General features: G+C 39.2%; 1 protein-coding gene across 1 annotated transcript in view; it reads left to right on the forward strand.

The window, feature by feature from the left end:
• LOC139120512 (fibrocystin-L-like) overlaps positions 1–23,191 on the forward strand; it is an 80,177-nt gene that overhangs the window by 40,081 nt on the left and 16,905 nt on the right. The window contains exons 30-45 of the mRNA XM_070684974.1: positions 669–818; positions 1,171–1,348; positions 2,573–2,723; positions 6,025–6,181; positions 7,311–7,520; positions 8,286–8,453; positions 8,755–8,955; positions 9,420–11,069; positions 11,399–11,638; positions 12,290–12,541; positions 12,701–12,946; positions 13,263–13,436; positions 14,541–14,774; positions 15,252–15,789; positions 18,127–18,133; positions 18,448–18,631. Coding sequence (XP_070541075.1) covers positions 669–818; positions 1,171–1,348; positions 2,573–2,723; positions 6,025–6,181; positions 7,311–7,520; positions 8,286–8,453; positions 8,755–8,955; positions 9,420–11,069; positions 11,399–11,638; positions 12,290–12,541; positions 12,701–12,946; positions 13,263–13,436; positions 14,541–14,774; positions 15,252–15,789; positions 18,127–18,133; positions 18,448–18,631 — 4,740 coding nt within the window. The remainder of the gene's footprint in view (positions 1–668; positions 819–1,170; positions 1,349–2,572; positions 2,724–6,024; positions 6,182–7,310; positions 7,521–8,285; positions 8,454–8,754; positions 8,956–9,419; positions 11,070–11,398; positions 11,639–12,289; positions 12,542–12,700; positions 12,947–13,262; positions 13,437–14,540; positions 14,775–15,251; positions 15,790–18,126; positions 18,134–18,447; positions 18,632–23,191) is intronic.

Consider the following 23,191-nt stretch of genomic DNA (forward strand, 5'->3'; position numbering starts at 1 on the left):
CTGTGTCAACTCATAATGTACAGCTTTTACTGTCATTGTTCTTGATACAGAACATACTATATTGTTATGGCGATGAAGAAGACTATAATAGCATTGTTGAAAAGAAGAACACACACAAAAAATTATGTGAAAATATAAACTGTTTTAAATGCATCAAACATCATTGCTGGTGGCAAAGAAATAAGTAAATGTGCATTTTGTATTTACAGACTTTGTTGCAGAAATTCTTTATCAATAATGGCACGCACACACATGAGTTGTTAGGGTGTGCATGTATTTCCAAGAACAACAACATAATTATGTATATGAATCATTTCATGAACAAATGCATGTAACTCAAATTGATAGTTATCTCTTACTCTACAGCATGTGATAGGAAGATCACAAATCACTAAACATGTAGCATTTGGGAAACTTTATTTTCATCAGATGGTTTGAACCATTATACAGGGAAACCTGAGTTACAACCTATGTGAAGAAATGTATATTTTGGTGGATTACACTTTATGTTTTATAAACATACCCTCTCATGTCTTACACCGGACTAGTTCCTCTTATCAGACCAGACTTTCAAAATTCACAGCACCAGTGTTTCTGCTGACAAGAATCTTCCCATATCGATTTCCATTTCTGACCTGTGTATATGTTTTCCCTCTATGTGAATACAGGCAGTTTTGGTGGTGGTCGAATAGTGACAATAGATGGCGATGGCTTTGACAGTGACAACACACAAGTCACCATCTGTGACAATGAGTGTGTCATTGACAATGTGACAGCAACACAAGTCCTATGTGAAGCTCCTGCCAATGAAAATCTTGGTAAGTCTTTGTTTTAAAAAAGACTTTCACTTTATGCCATGTTAAATGATGCAATTTTGCTTGTATACAAAATTATAGAAATTGTGCAACCCTGTATGGATTCCATTTCATATTGTACCATGTGATTTCCTTTACATGGTTTTTAAGAATATGAAAATATGTTCACTGAAATGTTTTCATACATAATATAGCATATCTGGTAGAAAATAATAGTGTTAGGTTTTGGTTATAATTTTTTGATTCACTGTGGTTGTGTCTTTCAAGTTGCATATAATACTTAATTTCATAGAAATAGATCTGAAAGAAACCACCATGGAAGTGATATGATTTCTCTTACTGTTTTTCCTCTCAGCTTCTGGGACACAGGTATGTGATGTTGAAGTGACCATCAGTACCAGTGGTTCCACCACTTCGTCATCCGACGCCTTCACCTACGAAAGTTCAATGACCCCTATAATAACATCTGTCAGTCCAACCAGAGGAGGCACAGGTGGAGGAACAACGGTTACCATCACAGGAACTGGATTCAGGCAAGTGTTTAAAGGGACAAAGTTTCACATCTTTGACATTTTTGTGATAACAAAAATACATGGAATGCTTGTGTAGAATCACTCAGCACACAAAATTGTGATCGATACATCAAACAGACAAAATGAACCATTTAACCTCGGTTTCCTGTATGAACAAAATAAAACACTACTGCAATGTAAGTGAAAGCTGTTGTCTGTATCGACATTGTATGAAAAGTCACTGCCAATCAAGATCTCCTTTCAAAAGCTTGCAGAAGGTCCAAATTTTATGTAACAGTATATATTCAGCCGCAGTTACTGTACCCCTCCGGGGTACACTACACCACTCTACCCCACTTGGGTATACTTCCCCACCCTACCCCACTGAGGTACACCAATTGTGTCTCAAAGCGCCCTTTTCTAATCAGCAAAACCACTATGGTTCAAAAATTGAAATTGGTGTAGACAGCAGCTATCAGCAATATGTAACAGAAATGAGATTACTGTGTCTGTTGCTTTACTGATGAGTTGTCTTTACTATTGTCATTGTCTCAGGAAAAATCAAGTGGTTGTGCAAGCTAGTTCAGTACAGTTTAGTTCTATCAGTATCAAAAGATCTAACCAGTACAGTGAGTGGTAGTATGGATTTAAGACTTCTGAGCTAGCTCTTGACTTAAATTTGGAGACTTTTAATACAAGATTGAATTCTTTTGTAACACTGCAAGAGGTTTATTGTCATTTTAACCCTTTCACCACCATGGTTTGTCCCAAATCCATTGTTTTCTATGGTAAAGTTGGACCTGTATACAGGGAACTGGGGGTGAAAGGGTTAAACTGACTGCTTACTGACTTTCAATAACCTTTTGTAACATGTTGGGTCCAATCTTTTGTGATTAGCCAGATTATCAAAGTTGTGGTCTGATGTTCTGTAACAGCTATGAAGGTTAGGGGTTGCTAGGTCATGAAGTTTGTGACTTAGAAACCAACTGAGAGTGTAAGGTGCTATTGTGTTGCTCTTTACAAGGGCAAGTCACGTCAATATTGTCAATGCTAGGTCAGTAATGAGAGAAAGGGTTCATTTCTAATGAATTAAAAGTCGTGATTCAACACAAAAGGAGCTGCCCTGCCATGTTTCCAAATCAGCCTGCTTCTAATCAATTGACAGGACAGTTATGTAAACTTTGTGTTTGCTGACAAGTGTCTTCCAGTGTTACGTTTATTTGACTTTCGGTTTTATCTCTGCAGCTCTGGTGAGAACACGGTTACAATTGATGGCTCTGTTTGCGAAATAGACACAGAATCGGCCACTGAGATTGTTTGCACAACTGGCCCCAACGACCGAACAATTAAAACTAAAGTCAGGGTTGAAGTAGGAGACAATGGGATTGCGACACAGGTGAGTAAAGTAAACTGGAGTACAGTGTATGCCAAGTCACAGGTTATCTGAAATAATCTACTTTGTTCATTGTCTCTGTCAGGTGCACAAACAATAATATCAGCCTGGAGCTATTGTATGCTCTGCCAATAACCTGCTAACAATCAATTGTATTGGTTACTTGTGGTATCTTATCTATGCACAGCTCTATTTTCAGGTACATTTTATACTTTGTCTGTTTGTATGTCTTCTTCACTCAAGGATACACTTCAATGAAGACTGATTTACTGCACAACCTGTGCAAAATTAGTTTTGATGTCGCTATCTCTGGTCAAAAACAAAAAAGAAAATATAGCGACCACCATATTCACAATTTCATGAAATAAATTTCCTGTATACACTTCGCATGCCGTATTTTAAATTCAATTCCTTGTTTTTACTTTGTTCACGAAAGTTTACCATTTGTCTTACACTCGTTCTCATCTATCATCGAACGCGCAACTTCATGTGAATGTTGATACATCTCATGAATTCATCAGTGTGTTTCCTTTGAAACTTCATGAGTTGATAAGGAACTTCCTAGGACGATTTCGCCGCCTCAACGATGTAGTTAATAATATTGCTACAGACTTCCAGACAAGTCGGCGCCAACAAATAAAACATGCTGGGGCATACAACACGCGTGCGCCACATTTATTTTCGCTGAGAGCATGCACAGTTGTCCCTGGAACGCTCCATGCTTTCCGCGGTGTTCGAGTTTTTCCAAACTTTTGTTGGTTTGTCCATGGTGCCGATGAGTTTTGTAAATGAAAATGTCATCAGAATTTGTGTTTAACGTTCACTTCCAATACTATGGTGCACAAAAGATAACATCCGTGTACATGAAGAGAGGGTGAATTCATGAAAATGAAAGCTAGTATAAAGTTTAAAATGCCGAGGTGGAACTTTAAAGGCGAAGATTTACGTTCAGGATGGGACATCGCCATCAGTTTCGGGCAGAGAAACGTTCTTACACTTTTGTGAAATACGAAAGATTCACATTTCAAGAGAGAAAAAATGTACTCGAAATTTCCTTGAGAATCAACATCGCGCAGGTTCGTTTTGAGAGTCAACATCGCGCTAGTTCATTTCCTCACCCCGGCACAAATGTACGTGCGTGTAGTGACGATACTATGAATGATGACGGTCCCATTTTCAAATGTAACCACATTCTCTCGCAAAGAAACGACAAGCACCGGGAGTAATGTTTGCTATGGCATTAGCAGTCGCTAGTTCAGTGAACCTGTAGGCGAAATCTTGATGAGATCTCAGCTCGCTCCTTATATAGTTGAAACACGGCTCGCAAACGTTGAAAACATTATATGGTGGCTGGTAAATCAGTCGAACCCCTCTCGCCTGCAATAGTCGTTGGAGATTTTGCTCAACATATCGGGCGTGGTGGAAACCGCAATTATCCATAATTACACAGTCACCTACGGCCAAACAAGGATTTCCAAAATTATCCGTAACTCGAACAGCCTCATCGAAAAAGTTCAATAACTCCAACCCGTTGATGGTCCAACGATCACATCGGAATGATCGACACCCGTAGCACTGACAAGGATGTTGATCGCGTACGTAGCGTTCGATGCATGGCATGGCGTTGTATTTGAACTGCCGGTGTTCTGATTTCTGCGTGTCCAAAACGACGATTGCCTGTAGTTCTGATCACCGAAGACTCGTCAAACCAATGAATTTGATTTATATTGTAATCAGAAACAGTTTCTATGAAATCCAGTGTATATTGTCCGATAGCTGGAGTCATCGATTCGGCAGCAAGACTTGATATTTTCTTTCGACTCATGTTCAGGTATTCGGTTATCGCTCGGTGAATTGTCGCCAGCGATGGTATGTTTTCAGCCGTACACCCGTTATCATCAAGAAGTTACCTTCTGATTTCGTGCAAGTAAATATGCCACCTTTATAGAACTCGATATGTTGGAGAATGTTGTCGACAACTTTAGTACGTTCTCGCGCTGGTCTATCACTAAGGGAGCCTGTTCTCTCGTATTTGCAGCAGATACTGTGCGCTGTTGATTTAGACACTCCGGTCGTCGATGCAATTTCACCATAAGAAACGCCTTTCAAGTGAAGTTCTCAGATGCGTCTTCGCGTCAGAAATGGTGTCGGAAAACCACGTTGCATTTTGGAAGTGTGTACTATACTGTGCACGGCAGTTGTACAATGTTGCATACAGCAACCCTCAACTTTGCCGCCCAAACTATTTTTGTATCTGCGATCTGTTATTCGCATTTTAGTTGTCATATTAATGAAATGAAATTCGCGCACACATTTTACCGGGCTAAAACTTCGCCCATTGTTTTTGAACAATTCATACGAATCGCTAATGTAAAGGTACGTATTCACGTAGCTAGGATATGACGTTCACGTCAGTCGTTTGCGTACAGTGTCTTATGTTTACATAAACTTGTAAACTTGTCGCCAGCGCGGCGCGGCGGCGTCTGAAATCTTCCTAGGAAGTTCCTTATCAACTCGTGAAGTTTCAAAGGAAACACACTGATGAATTCATGAGATGTATCAACATTCACATGAAGTTGCGCGTTCGATGATAGATGAGAACGAGTGTAAACTATACCGGGTGTTCTTAAGTCCATGAAAAATGGCTGAAGGCACATCAGCCACCGTGCCTTACGGGTATTTTGTAAACTGATTCACAAAAATATGAATTGAATATTTTACTCTTTTGATTCAAGTACTACTCTCCTGGATTCATGTGATACAAATTCAAATAATATCCCTTTTTATACCCTTAGCTAGCTTTATGACTCTTTATGTAGGAAAACTACTTTTCGTTTGGCTTTCTAAGTAGTGAAATATCATATCTTCCACGTTCTCATAATTTAAATTGAAAGTAAGGAAAAATGGACCAGAAAGCGTAAATTGAGACAGCGAATGCTGCTGGTGTACCGTACCAAGCTTTCTGACTCAAAAATCTTACAATTCTTTTGCTAGTCACCTCCTCATTTGTGTTAATTTTCACAATTTTTACAGAAAATTAAATTATTTTTCATTTTTTCATGAAGATGCAAACATGTAGTTTCTTTGAATTCTTTTAATTTCAGATAAGAATACATTTGTGGCAGTGTACTTCTCTTCATTCAAAAATTTGCCCAATTTTTATTTTTGATCATGAAACAGGATAGTTGACTGTAGTTTCACTTCATCAAAGTATAAAAAAGTTTCATTTTCAAGGTGCATACTACCTGACTTTGCAAATATCTCCTTTGAAATTTTCACTGTTCCTTTTCTGTTTTCCACTCAGGATGATGCGGATTATTTCTATGTTGATGTGTGGTCATCCCGTTATACCTGGGGAGGTTATGACCCACCCGTTGCCGGGGACTTTGTCATTATACCAGCTGGCCAGACCTTGGTTCTGGACGTTGACACACCCGTCCTGAAAATGCTCCTAATTGAAGGTCTGTAAAGTGTGTCTTGATGTTTTCATTTTGTGATGTATGAATACAGCAGTACTGTGTACACTGCCTCAATTGTGATGTATGAATACAGCAGTACTGTGTACACTGCCTCAATTGTGGTCATGGCATTTCATGACTGCTTGATAAAATACTTTTACCTTTAACAGAATGGCAGCCATTTTTATTTCAAGTATGAGTACGTTTTAGGCACTTTGCTTCTCTTGATTCAGAAATTTACCTGATTTTCACTAGTAACTTTTGGTAATATTTTCAGTACTTTTGATGTGTATAAAGCAAATTTACATTTTTTGCTGTTTGTTCATAATGAAATTCGGTAGTCAACAATAACATTTGATATGACCACTAGATTGTGTTCAAAAGTTGACCACAAGTCACTTTAATACAATTTTGTGTGCAGAACACAAAACTGCATGCATGTACACACAGAACAATATCATGATAAAGACATTAAACTTTAAGGCAGAATACACTTTCAGAAAAACGAACATTCTGAAAACTTGCTGGTCTGCTGATGAGCAAACTAAGTTTTGATGAATTGTTAAAATTGACAAAGTTGTTTCTGTACAGAGGTAGATATATTAAGCAAGGACATGTTCAAAATCATTAAAGTAGAATGCGCCTTGGGAACATAAGCAGCTCCCAAATTTGTACGGTACTTTGCTGGTACCAAGTATGCTGTCTGTAGGGACTCACAGTACATGAAATTTTTCCCTGTTTTGTTTCGTGAAAATCAAAAGTTTAATTTTTCCCAAAGGGTTAACGTATTGATATTGTCCATACTGAAATATAAGTATAGTCTTGGTAATTTTTTTCTCAAGTAACTAATTGTGCATAATGAATGACCCACAATGTCCATGACTTATCAGTATATTCGTGACTTCAATAGCAAAAAATTCCAAAAGTTACAACTTTTGGCCTGTCCTTTGAATCTTTCACTTTTGCCAGTGTGTACTACATCAACTTATAGATTTTAGACAATTGCTGTGATAGAAAATGAACAGTGTCTTTTCACTTAGGTCATAGCACTCGTTGAAGGTTTCACAGTATATGTCACAGTGAAACCTGCATTTCTGACTGATAACTTTTGTTCTTCACTGCAACACATTAGGAGGCTCTGTGATATTTGATGACGCCGACGTTGAACTCAAAGCTGAGAACATCTTGATCATGGACGATGGACTACTTCAGGTGGGAACAGAGGAGGAACCTTTCCAACACAAGGGAATCATCACAATGCACGGCCATGTCAGATCACAGGAACTGCCAATGTATGGTGCCAAGACACTGGCTGTAAGACATGGAACTCTGGATTTGCATGGTAAGATTAAAAGGCCTGTTCACCCCCAATTCCGTGTAAACAGGTCCACAATCACCATTGATAACAATGGGATTGGGCCAAACCATGGTGGTGAAAGGGTTAAAGGGTCAATAAAATGTTCTTTTCCCAGTTTTAATATGTATTGGAATAATTGTGGCAAGTAACCATGATAGTATTTTGACCAGAAAGTTCAAACAGCCGGCAAAATTTGCGATTCGTGGATGACATTTCAGATCAACCATTATTTCTACCAGGCCTAGAATCTAGTAAGACGTAGCTGGCAATGGTGGACTGCTTAGTAAGGGGTAGTGCCTATAGGTATTCTAAGTAAGAATAGTGGACCATAAAAATCTTGAATTGCTCTCCTGAAACAAGCTAACAATGATATATAAACTCTGCCCTGTCTCATTGTCACTTGCAAGGGAGATGAAAAATTATTTGTATACATATTGGAAGATAGGAAGAATGAGAAAAGTTGACTGGTCAAACTTTTAGGACATGCAAAGTTCACACTTTATTTAGTTTGTCATTTATCGTACAAATGTGCACAATAAATGATTGTTGAAATGTATATATATTGTATCCAGGGGCCACAAGAATTTTACCCAATCTTTAGAGAGTTACAAAATCAGGAAAAACGATGTGATTTCATGTTGCAGACATTTTTACAGAAAAGTATCGCTCCCTTTTTATGCAAAAATATTATTCTGTGATCTGTATAAAATTACAATGTGTGTTCATGATGTGTTAATTTCTGTGTAATAGGAATTCCTGTACCAGTGACGTGGACTCATTTGGCTACAACTGCTGCTGCTGGAGCCAATCAGATCACCCTGATGCTGTCTGTCACATGGCAAGTCGGAGATGAGATTGTCATAGCAACCACCAATCACAGACACAGTATGATAGAGAATGAAGTGGTCACAATCACTGGTAAGGGAAGTTCTAAAGTGTGTAAAATTACATTTTTGTTTGTTGACGGACACTTTATGCTATTTTTAATTAGTTTTTCATTCACTTGCTGGTGTTTTGCAAAGTTCTGCAGAGATTGCTTGTTGAAGTACTGCATCATCATTCTTACACGGAGTCGAATGCATTTTGGTGGATGAAATGTCCATTAAAGAACACATATAGTGCTCTCTTTCTTGAACTGATACTCAAGTCACTGTTAAAGCGAGAAATTCTGAACAAATTTGTGAGCAGTCTTTCACCTGATCATTTATAAATTTTGTAGCTGTGTCTGATGATGGACAGACCCTGACCATTGAGCCACCATTGGAGTATGAACATATCTCAGTGTTGGAGACTTTGGACGGTGAAGTCTTGGAGACCAGAGCTGAAGTGGGTTTACTGACCCATAACGTGGTGGTCAGAGGCTCAGTGCAGGATGAGTGGACAGAAGTGATTGAGGCCTGTGAGGAGGAGTTTGACACAAGTAAGTTAACAGTTCTCAAACTCAATAATTGTACAGAATAATGTAAAATACATGATATCATGTTGAAAGACAAATCACAAATAATAGATATGAGCCTTTTTTTACATGCATCATTTTTTTTTTTCATATCATGACTTTCTTTCTTGGACCTAAAATGTTATGTTTAGATATTACAATATTATGAGGGATTTTCAAAACTATCTATCTCTGCGAAGGATGTGTGCTGTTGTAATTATCTATGACCCTTCTAGTAGGGAATTGGGGTAAATTGTACAGTGAAGCTGCTTATCATGTTGCATTCAAATGAGTGAAGACATTTTTGCATGATTTGAAACTAAACAGTGCAAATTGAAATCATGCTGTCTTTAAAAGACAATATGAAATTAAAAAGACTGTTCAGCTGAATTTGGACTCATGCATATAGTTTATCTCCATCATCAATCTTTATTATTTTATGTTCACAGATCAGTTTGCCACCCAGACATGCTTCCAGGGTAGATTTGGTGAGGAGATAGGCAGCGACCAATTTGGTTCCCAGATCATGTTGTTTGCCAGAGAGCAGGACCAGGGTTTGGTTACTGGTAGAATTGAGTATGTTGAGGTCCATCATGCAGGTCAGGCATTCCGTCTTGGACGTTATCCCATCCATTTCCACTTGAATGGTGATGTCAGCGGTTCCTACGTCCGTGGTTGTGGAATCCATGACACCTTCAACAGGGCAGTGACAATCCATGCGGTTCATAACCTACTGGTGGAACACAATGTCGCCTACAACATCATGGGTCATGCTTACTTCTTGGAGGATGGTAACGAAACCAACAACACCATCCAGTACAACTTGGGTGTCTTTGTTAAGGCAAGTTCAAGTCTGTTGAATGTAGATGTCACGCCGGCAACCTTCTGGGTGACAAACCCTGACAACATCATCAGACACAATGCGGCAGCAGGTGGTACACATTTTGGTTACTGGTATAACATGCCTTCCCATCCAGGCGGCCCTTCATTCACCACAGAGATCTGCCCACGAAAAATCCCAGTTGCTGAGTTCTACAACAACACTGCCCACTCCATGGGTTGGTATGGCCTCTGGGTCTTCCCAGAGTACTTCCCCGCCGAAGGAGGCACTTGCGATTCCAGCACCCCGGCCCCAGCCAAGTTTTATTCCCTTACCGCCTGGAACTGCGAACGTGGAGCAGAGGTAATTGATTCAGGACCAGTTCAGTTTTACAACTTCCTAATGGCCAACAATGACCAAGCTGGTGTGGAGATGGTTGAAGTATCTGGTGGTTGGGATGACGGCCCATTAGTGAAGGATTCCGTTATCATTGGCCACAGTAGCATTTCATCAAATGCATCACAAGCATGCACCGTTGCTGGTGTGAAGACCCCCAAGACACCTCACCTCACAGTGGATGGGGTCAAGTTCATCAACTTTGATCTTGACCGATGTACTGCTATAAGAGGCTGTGCTCACTGCAAACCCCGTCAGGGAGGCTGGGCTACACGATTCCAAAACCTTGAGTTCGTGGATGCACCAAACAAAGTAGGCTTCCAGTGGGAGCATGAGTGCATCTATGAAGACCTGGATGGAACTCTGACAGGTACTGCAGATTATCTGGTTACCCCCGACAACAGCATCCTGCCATCAGCTCACTGTAACTCCGATGATGATGCCTTCAGTGCTGGCATTACTGGTGCAGTTTGTGATGATAATGTCAAACTCCACCGCTTTTCATTTAATGAAGTCAGCCCATCATCTCTGCTTTACAAAAATGTGTGGTTCACCAATCAGTATGGCGCATCAAATGATGTACCGTACAAGAAGAAGCGCCTGACACACGCTGAAGGCTGGATGATCACTCTTGTGGATGGCGATACCTACAATATGATCTTCCAGGATGTTGACCATGTCACCAACATCAGTTACACCGGTAAATTTTACAACTTTGAAGACGAAGACTTCCTTTTGATCAATCACAACCTCACCCAAAAGCCAGACGTGTTTGCAATCACCGGAGAAATCACAAACAGCACAGAAGAAATGGTGACATACGATGACAACGAAAATGGAGAATACTACTTTGATAATGCCACAAGACACTTGACGTATCTGAGTGAGTACTGCATATCTTGAGTTGGCATCAATGCCTGCACTTTTTGTCAATAAACCGGCATTACAGTTTGTTTTATGAACAACGAATGAACTCGGCATGGATGTCTGTTCCCATGTCTAATCGGTTTGATATTCTCTTGCTGGTGAAAAAACTATACAAAAACTAGTGGTTAGGTTGAAAATCAGTTGAAAATCATGAGGCCAATATCCATCTGTATATAGTTATCATATGGTTCAGTTACTACTGGGTTGATACTGTATCGGTATTTGAGGGATAGATTTTTGACATCCTGTAGCACTGATTAATTTTACCTCTGTATCCTCCTACAGTTTCTGGTAAGGGTGTGAGCTCTCCCACAGATCGTGGGGTGCATTTGGAAGTCTTCCGCTGCTACTACAAAGACTGCATCAAGCCTGTACCTCCGCCTCCTCCAGCTGGCCGTCCTGATGATGCAGTCAAGTGGTCTGATGATGCCTCGTGGGCTGGTGTGGAAAGTGGATGGGGTGGCAACTATGGCAACGGAGTGTATGGACCGCCTAGAGATGGCGATGATGTTCAGATTCTGCCTGGTAGGTGTAAATGTTTTCTGGGACCCGTACGACCTATGTAAACACTGTATCCAATGTACGATAGTAATTGATGAACGTTAAAACATTTCTGTCATAATCTACATTGTATAATTTAAATGTTGCAGCTATGATGATGAGATGCATCTAGATATCGTGCACGAAATACATTGTTTGTAAGCAAGAAACTTGCACAGGTGCAGTTCCGATGACTGTTTACCTTAACCCTTTCACCCCCAGTTTCCTGTATACAGGTCCAACTTTACCATAGAAAACAATGGATTTGGGACGAACCATGGTGGTGAAAGGGTTAAGTCATCCTTGCCCCCTCCCCTATGAGTTTTGTTTGTCCTGCCATTGTGTCATCTTTTGGGTGTTACTGTACTGTGTCCATAGAACACTGTGCTGACTTTTTATTCTGGAGTTTGAGCCCATTGTGTGCACACATGTTTATGTTGAAACACAGTATATGATATTGCTGAAGAAATTCCATTGCAAAACATGTACCACACCAGTGCTCAACATCTTAAAAATAATGGATTCCAATGACAAGATTGGAAACAATAAGTTACTGCAAAATGCTATACTGTACGCATACCTTCAATGTTCAGATTCACTCTACATTGTCAATTTTGTGTTTTAATTCTTGTTCAGACTTATGGATGGTAGCAGATGTTGCCCTGCCAAATATGAACAAACTCTATATCTACGGCACCCTGGAGATCGATGACGAACGTAACAATGTCATCAATGCCACCTACATTTTCATCCATGGTGGTCGCCTTGTCGCTGGCTGGAGCGAAGATAATCCGTTTTCTCACAAACTGCACATTTTACTACGTGGTAACCACTTCACACCAGATATACCATTGCCCAATGGACCAAACATGGGATCAAAAGTCTTGGGTAAGAAAAATTGTCGTAATTTAGCCTCATTCTTCATCACTGTGTACATGTATGTAGCTCAATAGAACAGTTATTTGTGCCTTTTTCAGAAATCTCAAATCAATAAACAATTGCCCTGATGTTGATCATTATTGTAATGTCTTGGATAATCAATTTTAGGCGTGTTTGGTGGGCTTGATCTTCACGGAGAGCCACACAACGTGTACTGGACCAGATTAAGTGCCACAGGCAATATTGGAGATGATCGCATCACTCTGGAAGACTCTGTCGACTGGAAGAAGGGAGATGAAATCGTAATTGCAGCGACTGACTATGAACCTTTCCATACAGAAATATTTACTATTAAGAACGTCATTGATAGTAACACCCTGGAGTTGAATGGTTCACTGGCTTATACGCATCTTTGTGAGTACTTTATTGAACAAATTTACTTTTTGTGTGGGAAGTATGTTAGTGATGGTGTTTTTTCAAATAAAGTTAATTTTTTGTGATGTATGAAGTTACACATTTCAGCAATGCTTTTGCATTATATTAAAGCCATAATATTATCTGGAACTTTTGACATTACTTTCAGTGTTTGGGCTCTGTGCATCAAACAGTTTTTTAAATCTACATACTCAGTATTTGATTCGTCAAATGTCACTGGGCCTTTAACACTTCAATAGTACTCAAAACAGCTGTAAAAAGTATTTTTAAACGTTTAACATTTTGTTGCTCTCAGCTGCAAGCCATACCCTGAGTGATAACTCCTACACCTACACAATGGCTGCTGAGGTTGGTCTCTTGACTCGCAACATCATTATTGAGGGTGAAGATTATGCAGACCTTTATGAAGAGTCCTTTGGTGGTCGTGTTCTTGTTGGCAACTTCAGACAAAATGGAGAAGATTTTATCGGTGAGTGCTGGAATTTTGATGAAACCCTGATTTGACAGCATAAAACAAGGTGAAAGACTTGCAATAATTTGAATAAAGTTAATTGTACTGTGTTTGAAGGTTTAGATCTCTTTCGATATAGTTGTTCATCTGGATAGAAAGCTCCTCGGGAGAGACACTAGTATTCTGACTTCCCAATTTTGTACAATTTGTTAAAGTGCTGGTATACTGCTCGTGGTTATACTCGTTTTGAACTTTTTTAGTAAATGTAGTTTTCACCATCTTGTTTCGTTGTGAAAATATTTAATTCTTGTTTACCCATTGAGTTAACAGAGGGATAAGTGGCAATGTGAATTTCAAATATTGGTAAATTTTAGGTAATTTGTTTCTTGAACACCAAAATTTGCTCAGCGTTTTATCCTTGATTGTGAAAGAAAGTGTGTAAAGTCTCAGTTTGGAAATTGTAATCAAAAGTTGAAAAATCTTTTAGTTTTCAGATGTTACTCCCTCAAGAATATCGTCAGGATTGATTAGTTTGTTGATAAAGCATAGCAAACACTAAGCCAAACTTTTAGGGTATTATTGACTAGCAAATCAATGGCATAACCCAACGAGGAATGAAAGGATATTCCATGCACAGAAAGTGATGTTGAAGAAAGACTGTGTAGACTCACAACAGTTATGACAGAAGTAACAAAATTCAATATTTTTGTCGGCAATGCCCCTTTTTCCACTCCAGCTACTTCAATTTGAAACTCCATCAGTATTTTGCAATTTTCCCATGTTTTGGGAATATTTGGACAGCATTCAGAAACTATAGCTGGTATTCTGCTGTTGGTATGTTCCCAACATATTTTTACAGAGGCAATCTCCTTGAAATGACTGACTGTAACAGTGACACTTTCTGATTTACTGGCTTCAATGTCCATATTCCACTGCTATTTTTGGGACACTGTTCTTTCATACAGCATAGATTCATAATGACAGCAATACTTGGTTAAATGTTTGAAGTATGTATCTTCCCATTGTACTGACTTTATTGACCAAGCCTTTGTACACTAAATCATTCTGTAACGTCCTTCCACAATATCTCACACAACTCCGCTGATTTCTTTACCCGTGAAGGTTATGCAAGGATTGCAAATGTTGAGTTCAAGCGCTGCGGCCAAGAAGGCTGGCCGGACTTCTATGACCCCAGATACTCTCTTGCATTCCTGGACACTGGATTGGTGACCCAGTCACAGCCATCTTACATCAAGGGGAACAGCTTCCACAGTGGTTTCAACACTGGCATTGGAGTTTTCGGAGCTAATGGTATTCTTGTGCAGGATAATGTCATACACCACACTGTTGGCCCAGGTCAGTGATAAAATCTGCTTTTACTAACACCTGACAAATGTGGCAAATGTTGGATGAATGTATAATGCAGATATTCATCTTCACTGTATCCCCATCATAACTTCATGATTGCTGTCAAATTTTGGAAAAGCATCAGGAAAGCATTTCCTCCAAACTGTATCCTTAGAAGAGATAAATCAGTAAACATAGCTCAGAAATCATTTCTAAGTGCAATCTCCAGCTTTTTGAGGCTCAGAAGGTCAGAAGACAATAGAATATATCGGTGCATTACATTATGTACGTGGGTAATGTCAATATCATATTATCATATCCTGTGAAAGCTGTTTGTTATAATCAGCCAGAAAATTGTTTGATTGTTTAACTTCAAACATGCAACAAATGCAAGGCTATCGTTGCATCATAAAATATCAATGAAGAATGATCAGAAATGAGATATTCACCTGAATAATTTTTCTTTTCTTGTTCATTTTGCCAAAGGTATCATAATATATGATGACAATCACAGACTGGAGCGTAATCTGGTGACTCTGACAGTATTTCCTGGCACATATCAAGACAGATTTGAATCAGAAAATCTGGTTTGGATGGGTGGCATTGAAGTCAACAAAGCCAAAAACGTTGTCCTGAAGAACAACACCGTTGCTGGCTCAGAGAGAGTCGGTTTCCGCATATCCGGTGAGCCGTGCTTTTCCGATATTGATCCGGAAGACAAATGGGAAGGCAATGTGGCTCACACCACCCTGCATGGCGTCCATATGTTCTACAGCGACGGCCTGCAAGGCTGCTCCAAGATCTCAAACTTCATGGTATATAAGAGCTATGACTTTGGTGTATGGTTCCACCCTGAGTGCAGCGTGATGATGTCAGACTTGGTTCTGGTTGACAACACATGCGGTATTATGCCCATGATATACAATCCCCCAGCACTGTCCCATGTGACATCTGACAAGTTTGTCAGCTTGAGCAATTCTCTGATCGTTGGTACAGTCCAAGCTATGATTGTGACACAGACTGGGTGAGTAAGATACACATTTGTAAACCCCCTCTGTTTTATTGTATTATCTCTGCAGTGTCAGCAATTATAATCACTTTGAATAGGAAAAACCTCTCCTGTATTGCACTTTTACATACGGAACTCATTGAAACGTTACCATGGGTTCATGATAGGTAAAACATTATCAAAATAATATGTGAATGGTAATATAGGTTGCATCACTGATCAGCGGAGTTGACTTGGCAATATATACAAAGCCAGTAAATATGACAAAAGACTAAATTTGTAAAAAATCTCTCAGAAAATATGTTCAGAGGAACAATACCATGGACTTGAAGTTGACACTAAAATTTACTTGTGATCTCTTACTGCCAAATGCACAGATTTCAAATATTTGGACATTTGAGAATTACTCATTCACAACCATCAGTCAACAAGATGTCACTTACTGTGAAAGATAACTTATTATTTCCATTGTGTGGATTAAACTCGATTACAGTTATCTTGGGAATATCTGCTGTTTAATATGACATCATTATTAAGTTCAGAAATCTAATAGAATACTGACAAAATTCTGATAAGTTTGGTTCATAAGCACAGTGATGTGCCTACAGCTGTATGATTTTATGTATCTTTTTGAACAGCTTTGTTTAGTTTAATGTATTGTGAAAGTTCTTGAATGAAAGGGGATCGCAAGTGTCCTGTAAGAATTCCCTGGAATAGAACCAATCAATTAATCAATCAGAAACATTTGTATAGTGCCAGTATCTGTAACAGTGTCACACTCAAAGGCGCTGGCGCTCAATGGCCTACACTGTATGCTCTTTCAAAAAGATGAGTCGTGAACCAGGCTTAGTTTGATTCAGGTTGACATAGAGCCCCCTCAGCAGGAATGGAATTATTAAAAAGGATGGTTAGTACACCAAAGGGAAATCCAATCATTGGCTGTCCACTCCTAATTTACATACAGTACATCATACATGTCAAAAGTTAAGGGTGTAATAGGCTAATCCTTATCTGTACAGGGTTTTGCCATCGTACACGAAAACATCATTGGGTATAAAGTTTTGGGGCAACTTTTTTGTTTCGTTTCTCATGATGAGGGCTTTGACAAGATTCATTGCTTGCTTGGTCAGAGGAAATGTAAAAAATGTAAAAACAATTATTCTGCAAATGGTTTCACTTTTTGATGAATTAAAATGATGCATCTTTGCAGCATAAATTCTCAGAAAAACAAACGGTTTTTGTTTAAAAAGCATTGTGACAAACACAATCTTTCAGTGTTTTAATTAATTGATCTGTTGTTGATGCCATTTTTAAGTTTTTAAGGATGTTTTGCTACGGAGGAGTTTACCCTCAGTCAGGTTTTGAAGATTTGTGTAAATGCCTTTGATTTTTGTCAGAGCAGAAACAAAATGACCAGATTATGAGAAACAAAGAAAAATGCCCTTGTGTACTGTAGTCGTAATTGCACTGTCGCATGTTCTACTTTGCATATGCTTGTAAGCTGTCTTCTGTTCTCAGAGCAAAGTATTGTGTCTGCATGTCCTGTCTTACGTACATCTTTCTTGTTTCTATCTTTGTGACAATGAGTTGGTTCGTCAGAATTGATGTTGTTTGCCACAAAGCTAGCAGAGTCATGCATGTGCAGTGAAAAGAGAAATAAGAATGCAAATTTCATGCATACATTGTCATTTTCAAGTCTTGTGTATCCTTACAAAAATACCTATGATTGAATGCATATAGCATATGTATTTGCAGGCCAAAATGTATCACACCGTTTGATTCATGTAAGATTTGCAACGATGCTGACTTTAAAATGGATTTTGTAGGAGCTTTATCTCTTGTCTCGATGTCATCCTTTAAGCATTAAGCAGTGGATATAACTAGTTGCCGTTGTTCCATCACACGTTAATTTGCATGCCTATTTAGCTCTGCATATATATTTCCTCCACATATTTATAAACTATGGGACAAAGTCACTCCTTTTTAACCATTTTGTGATATCGAGAAAACATGAAATGTTTGCATTAAGTCACTTTTATAATAGTGTACAACATAATGACAATACATTACTCTAAACATGTCAAAAAAATGACCCCTTTGCTGAATGCAAGCAAATGATTTCATTTGTTACTTCTAGACTAAATAGATTATTCCTGTTCAGACTTGCTTTCGTAAAACAAATAAGTGTTCAATGTATGGGAAAGCTGCTATCCTTCTTTCTTTATCCAAAGTCCTATCTGTATATATATTTTTCACCCATGGATGTATATTGAGAGTTGTGCACATGTTAATTTTTTGGTACAGACTGTAAAAAGTTTCACTAAATAACTAATCTTGTCTGGCTGCAAACAGAGTTGAGGTTGTGCACAGTTGAATTGTATTTCAGCATGTTTCAAGAAGTCAAAAAACAAAAAGTACTTTTCCATATCAAACAAAATCCACGAGAAAAGATAAAAAAGAGTGATTTTGTCCCTTTAAATGTGTCAGATACAATGTGGTCTGCTAGCTATGTAATGTACTGTATGCTTTTGGTAATGCATGTATGTCTAAGCTTTGTCATAGCTGACTTACATTGTCATTTTGCGGTTGTCAATGTCATATCTGTTATCATTGTTGGATTTCTCTGTCTTCTAATCATCCTTTTGCCCCAACACACCATGTGTGCACATCTAGGTCCCCCAATCTTCGTCTGATAATAAACTGCAGAGTCTTGGTAAAAGAGCACCTCGTACACCGTCTAAGGGTAAGACAGGATTAATTTGGCCAAACTTTTCGTCCGGTCCCGGTGGTGCTCCAACGAAGCCCTTTCATAAGGTCACGTCATATCCAGCCATAAATGGAGTAGCATACATCACAGGTATTTACCCAGTCCTGTAATACTCACTGTGTAGCTAAGATGTTGACCAGGCCAAGATTTATTTAATTGTTGGATGTGGTCCATCAGGATAAAGATGCATTTTCATAATGAGCTGTTGGCTGCCAAAGCTTAACTTGTCATGCTTACATGTGGTATGTCCATACATCGTCAAAGATTGGCTCAACCCTTGTTTCTAATGATGTATTAGTTAGCTTTCTCTGCATGGAAACATGGATTAACTCTGTCACCCCTGTTTTGTGGTGCACAGGTCCAACGTTACCAAGGAAGACTGTAGGGTTGTACCAAAATTTGATGGTGAAAGGAAAACTCATGTAGTACCTGGCAACTAACAAGACTTAAGTGTCAGCAAACCAAACGATCTGGCAAATTTCTCTAACCTGTATTTACCTTACTCTACCCAAAAACACAACCAACCATGTGGCAAGAGATATGTACTTTGCCACATCCACTGACCATGCGACATTTCATTCGTCCAGCGCCAGATGGAGTTCATCAGCAATTAGCATCTTGGTTTAGTCAACATCTGTAGTTGTTGAATATTGTACCGTGTTTGTGACTCTTTCCACCTAACCATACAGGTTGACTTAGACAACATCAGACAGAGCAGCAATGTGCGAGCTCCAAAGACTCCCTGGAATGGCAAATCTGGATTCGTTTGGGCGTCTTTTACATCCAGTACATCAGGAGCCCCATTTTTCAAATTCCATGGATTGATGGGTTATCCGGCCATCAGTGGTGATGTACACTTGACAGGTATTCCGACTGAGATAAGCAGCCAGCATGTGCATGCTTCCATTCCATCCAGCATTCCATAATACCATGCCATTCCTTGCTGCATGCTCTATATTACCACTGCCATTCTGTGTGCATGCTACTGTACCTCTCTGATCCAAGCACTGACCCTACTTTAACCACCAAATGCATGCAGCTTTCTTTTGCAAGCATAGCTGCCTGCATGCATTTTGCTGTATGATGACGTGGCAACTACCAGTATTTGCATGTGTGCCGTGTCTATGCAAGTACTATATTATACTCACACCCACTAATGAATGGCTGGTGCAGTACACTCGCATGTACCCACATTCTCCCACCCTGAATTCCTATCCTCCATATCAAAACAGCTTATCTTGTATGAAAGTCTGTGCATGTGTTGTGCAGCCTCTATGGCATGCAGTGTTGGTTTCCTGAACCCAACATCACGTCTGCAAGCATATGGCTCCTGACTCTCCAGTCTTCAAACCTGAACCTCCACAGCTCCACATCACGCAACAAAACATCACCCAGACTGTGTCCTATAACTTCACAAATACCCACTAACACTATGCATGATGCAAGCACTGTCTATAGACATGCCGCATCCTGTCATATGTTCAGACAGCCCTACCTACATGTACGTGTACGTATACATACTTCTTGACAGAACAGCACTGACTTGCTGACTATCACCTTATGTATACACAGAATCAATGCAATGTGTCTGCAATGTCCCAAGCACCTTTACTTTCCCCTTCATATCCTATCATTCTCTCACATGCATGCTGAGATCTTGATAAGGAATGAAAATTGCTGCAAAACTGCAGTCTATGCATCACCAAGTACTCAGACCGACTGACTGGTACATTCCAGTGTACATTTTTGGGGACCATTTCGACTATCATCTGTAATTGTTTAGAAAACTCTGGCTTAGTCTTTTGATGCCTTTTACATGTAAAATGTCAAAAATCTGCCCTTTTCCAAGACTATATGTAACACTTTGTAAGAGTGTAAGTAAAAGGGCCACTCATAGATGACTTGCGTGTTCAGTTCATTTCATAGACTCTCGAGAAAAACGGGACAGGCAACTGCTGATGTTTATTTGTGCGATCTATCTTTGAATACATTAAAGTTTATTTGCCAAGCGGTTCCCAACAACAATACTTCGTACTTAACACTGAATCTCATTAACGATGAAACTGACGTTCTGAATATGTACACTTTGCTCTTGCATGGCACGTTCCGAGTAATGACACAGAGAATTTTGAGGGTTTTTGATACTAGTCATGGTGAATGTTCTGGTAACGATGAAGATCACATTTTGGATTCAAGCCGAAGCCAACGGGAAAAAACTAGACGATAAAAACTGTGTACATTTAGCCATAGACGCTACAGAAAACTCTTGCTAGATATCGACAATATAAGTTTACATTCCCTACCATAAAAATCACCGATAACAACAAACATTTACAAGTTAGACAGGTTTACACTTCCCCAGTCCTGCGAAACGAAAATCTGACCTTTATTTCATCTGTCACGCAACATTTGACGAAAATCAGGGAACACAAAAAATGACTACTCCATCGGAGCTCAAATACACGACCTCTAACATTTTGGTACTGTTTTAGCCTAAAGAAACACCAAAGTTCGGATAAGCTACACATGTTTACATCCGCAAAGTACTAGAAAATACATTTGTAACACTGACTTTCGCTGTCAGGAGAAACTTCGCGATAAATCGGGACTATCCATCGGTTGATGGATTCAGAAGCAGTAAGGTAGACATGCATTTACACAAAGCTGAACGCTGTCCTCGTAAATTTGGCCGTTCACAGTTTTCAAACAACAACATTTCAGTAGTTAACATACATACTTTACCGAATCATGGAGCACTCCTCGCACAGAAAATATTCCGACGGTTAAAAAACTGCAAAAACGAGGGAAAATTCGGAGATACACGGACGATTGCGGAATGTAAACAACTCTGTGATGTCAACTGCTGTCAAATCTGGAACTGCAGCGGTATGTGTTTCAGATTTCTATTCGAAACTTTGTCACTTTACAGCAACATACTGACTCCCTGCAGACTTCTAGTTGCGTCGAACCTCGCTACCAATATGTAAAAAGTACTTTAAAACCATTTTGACGAATTCTTCTCAAAATAGTTGTAACACTTTTATTTCTAAAAATGGACTTGCGGGTAATCCGAAATAACTTGTAATCCGAAAACATTATTACCGTATACCCGCATGCACGTGTCTATGAACCGGACGTTGTGCAGTCCCCGACCCATTAACACCTCTTAATTATTCCAAGATAGATCGCAAGCTGCTAATCCCATACACCCTTTGTTCTCTATCGCAGTTGCCTGTCCCGTTTTTCTCGAGGGTCTATGGTTCATTTCATGTGTCATCTGATGAAGAGATAAAGACCACAAAGTGAGTTCACAACTCCTTGAATTTGTTCCCAGAGTTTGAACTTCCACTCACTTCCAACCCTAGGCACATATGCAGAGACAACAGTCTCCTTATATGATTGACCATTGCCATTGATGTCATGCTTATATTCCAACGTAACACTTTTCTGTTATCAATACATGTCAGTTATAGAACATCTGAAGACAGATTTATTCATGCAATCAAAACACTCACAATGCCCTCGTTTACATGGCTCTGACATACAGCTATGGCATTACAAACATACCGTAGGACAGTGATCTACCGTATGATGGCCACATCTTGGGACAAGGTTGTTTTTAACTGTCTTTAAATGTTACACGTTCAACTGCTCATTCCTTGCTCCAACACGCAGCAGGCACACAGTCCCCACAATGTTGACACACTTTCTGACGTAGCATTGTATTGGATTTTCATACATCATAGCTTTTCAGGTAAAACCTTACACAGACCTTCAACCATGCAATATCAACCTAATACACATATACAGCCTAGCAAAAATTGCTGGGATATACTGTACTTGTTCAATGTCGGTAAATGTACATGAACACATCACATATGGCATATCTGTACACAATCACTTCTACAACATGCCAACTATCACAATTTACAGCATATAATCTGTCACCGACGTGATGTCAAACACCAACACTACAACAAGACATCATACTGCCTATTTCAGCTTGCTCCAACACACAGCCAACACAGCTTGGTCTATACACTTTCAGCAGCTCCAAATGCTGTGTGACTTGCTTGGATCAATTTCCAAAGTATTTCATAGATCATCAGATTTTTTGATTTCTATGTTTCCGTTCATTTATTACAGAAAATAATATTTCATGAATTTCAAGTCACACTGCTCAGCCTGAACCTGTAATAATAGTTTAATTCAAATTTGAGGTAAAAGAGGTCGAACAGACCTTTTTTTTGCCTCTGAATTTGACGCAAACATTATAATGGTTCGGATTTGATTGGCACTCCTATCTTTCTGTTCTTTATCTGATTGATATGTGGTATAATAACCAACAAAGTCTGATGCGTCAGTTCAACAGAAAGATAGGGGTGCTGTAGCCGTGCTTGTGTCACTATTTACTGTCCATTTCATTTCCAGGATTCATACACGCATGCACCTGGCAACATTCCACTTTTCATCACCAACATTTCAATACAAAGGAAATCAGTACAGCATATATCTTATAAAGCTCCATCAAGTGTAACTTTTGATCTCCAATATTTATTTTGCTAGTAATGTTGCTGTGTCTGTTAAATTTTATAGGTTCTTGTTCAACTCCCCAAATTATGTTGAAATGCCTAGTGTTCAACTTGACGA

This window comes from Ptychodera flava, chromosome 20 (genome assembly GCF_041260155.1).
Source record: "Ptychodera flava strain L36383 chromosome 20, AS_Pfla_20210202, whole genome shotgun sequence".
In the NCBI taxonomy this organism is placed as follows: Eukaryota; Metazoa; Hemichordata; class Enteropneusta; family Ptychoderidae; genus Ptychodera; species Ptychodera flava.